At 36.5% G+C, this 1,260-nt stretch overlaps 1 protein-coding gene across 1 annotated transcript in view; it reads left to right on the top strand.

Moving 5' to 3' along the window:
- Positions 1 to 1,260, top strand: part of nr6a1b (nuclear receptor subfamily 6, group A, member 1b) — a 30,807-nt gene that overhangs the window by 26,471 nt on the left and 3,076 nt on the right. The window contains exons 7-8 of the mRNA XM_016452820.1: positions 137 to 258; positions 335 to 487. Of these exons, the coding sequence (XP_016308306.1) occupies positions 137 to 258; positions 335 to 487 (275 nt within the window). The remainder of the gene's footprint in view (positions 1 to 136; positions 259 to 334; positions 488 to 1,260) is intronic.

Raw genomic sequence — 1,260 nt, 5'->3', positions numbered from 1 at the left:
GTTTTGAGATATTGAGCTTCAAAGTTTTTGCATTCCATTCGACTGTGTAGATAGAACCTTTTTGTTTTTTAAATACAAAGTCCCATAATGTGCACAACATTAAAACATCTATCACATAATGTAAATGTGTATGCAGGTTTGGTGAGGATGCTATGGAGGTCATGGAGAGTTTAAATTTTCTCTTCCGTAAGTTTCATCAACTAAATATTAGCAATGAGGAGTACAGCTGCTTAAAGACCATCACCCTGCTCAGTCAAGGTAACACACACAGACACTAACTGAGATCTTTGTGGCCATGGCAGATGTGTGTAATTTGAGTGTGTGTGTGTTGCAGATATGGCAGGTTTGTGCAACAGATCCACGCTGGAACAGTTAAGCGAACGTTACTGGTCCGTGTGTCGTGACCTGACAGAACAACTCCACCCTCGCCGACCCAAACGCTTCTCTGAAATCATCACCTGCCTTTCTGAAATACGCCACACCTCAGGTGTGTATCTGTGTAATACTGGAGGGAGATTACGGGAGAGAGTGAATGAACCCAAAAAGATGTTTTATTTTCTTAAATTGTTCAAAATAGAAATTATAAATAGAGTAATAGAGTAGAGTAGTATATAAATAGAAATGAATACTTTATTCAACAAGGATGCATTAAATTGATCAGAAGTGACAGTAATGACATTTATAATGTTACAAAAGATTTAATTTTTTAAAATAAAATGTTTAATAACTACAAAAAAAATATATCACAGTTTTGCACAACTTTTCAACAAATGAGCAGCAAATCAGCATATTAGAATGATTTCTGAAGGATCATGTGACACTGAAGACTGGAGTAATGATGCTGAAAATTCAGCTTTGTATCACAGAAATAAATTACATTTTAAAGGTGTCATATGATGTTGCTAAAAATGATTTGAGACTTTAGTCTTTGCAACTTTACAGATCTTTATGCACCGAGAGCTTGTAACACTCCAAAGAGAAAGGAAAAATTGAAATCGCATATTTGAAATATATTCAAATAGAAAACTGTTACTTTAAACTGCAATAATATTCCACAGTATTACTGTTTTTACTGTATTTCTACTCCAATAAATGCAGCGTTGGTGAGCATAAGCAAGTAGGTATAACTGCAGACCGGAGATCTCCAAAAAGGGGCGTGAACTCCAAAAGTGGGCAGAACCTCCAAAATGGGGCGGGGTCTCCTCGCGCAAAGACTTTCACCATTGGCTCTGGCTCCAGCCAATTGTTATTGACTTACAT

This window comes from Sinocyclocheilus anshuiensis, unplaced genomic scaffold, assembly GCF_001515605.1.
Source record: "Sinocyclocheilus anshuiensis isolate Anshui unplaced genomic scaffold, SAMN03320099.WGS_v1.1 scaffold457, whole genome shotgun sequence".
NCBI lineage: Eukaryota > Metazoa > Chordata > Actinopteri > Cypriniformes > Cyprinidae > Sinocyclocheilus > Sinocyclocheilus anshuiensis.
This window is presented reverse-complemented; position numbering and strand designations above follow the sequence as displayed.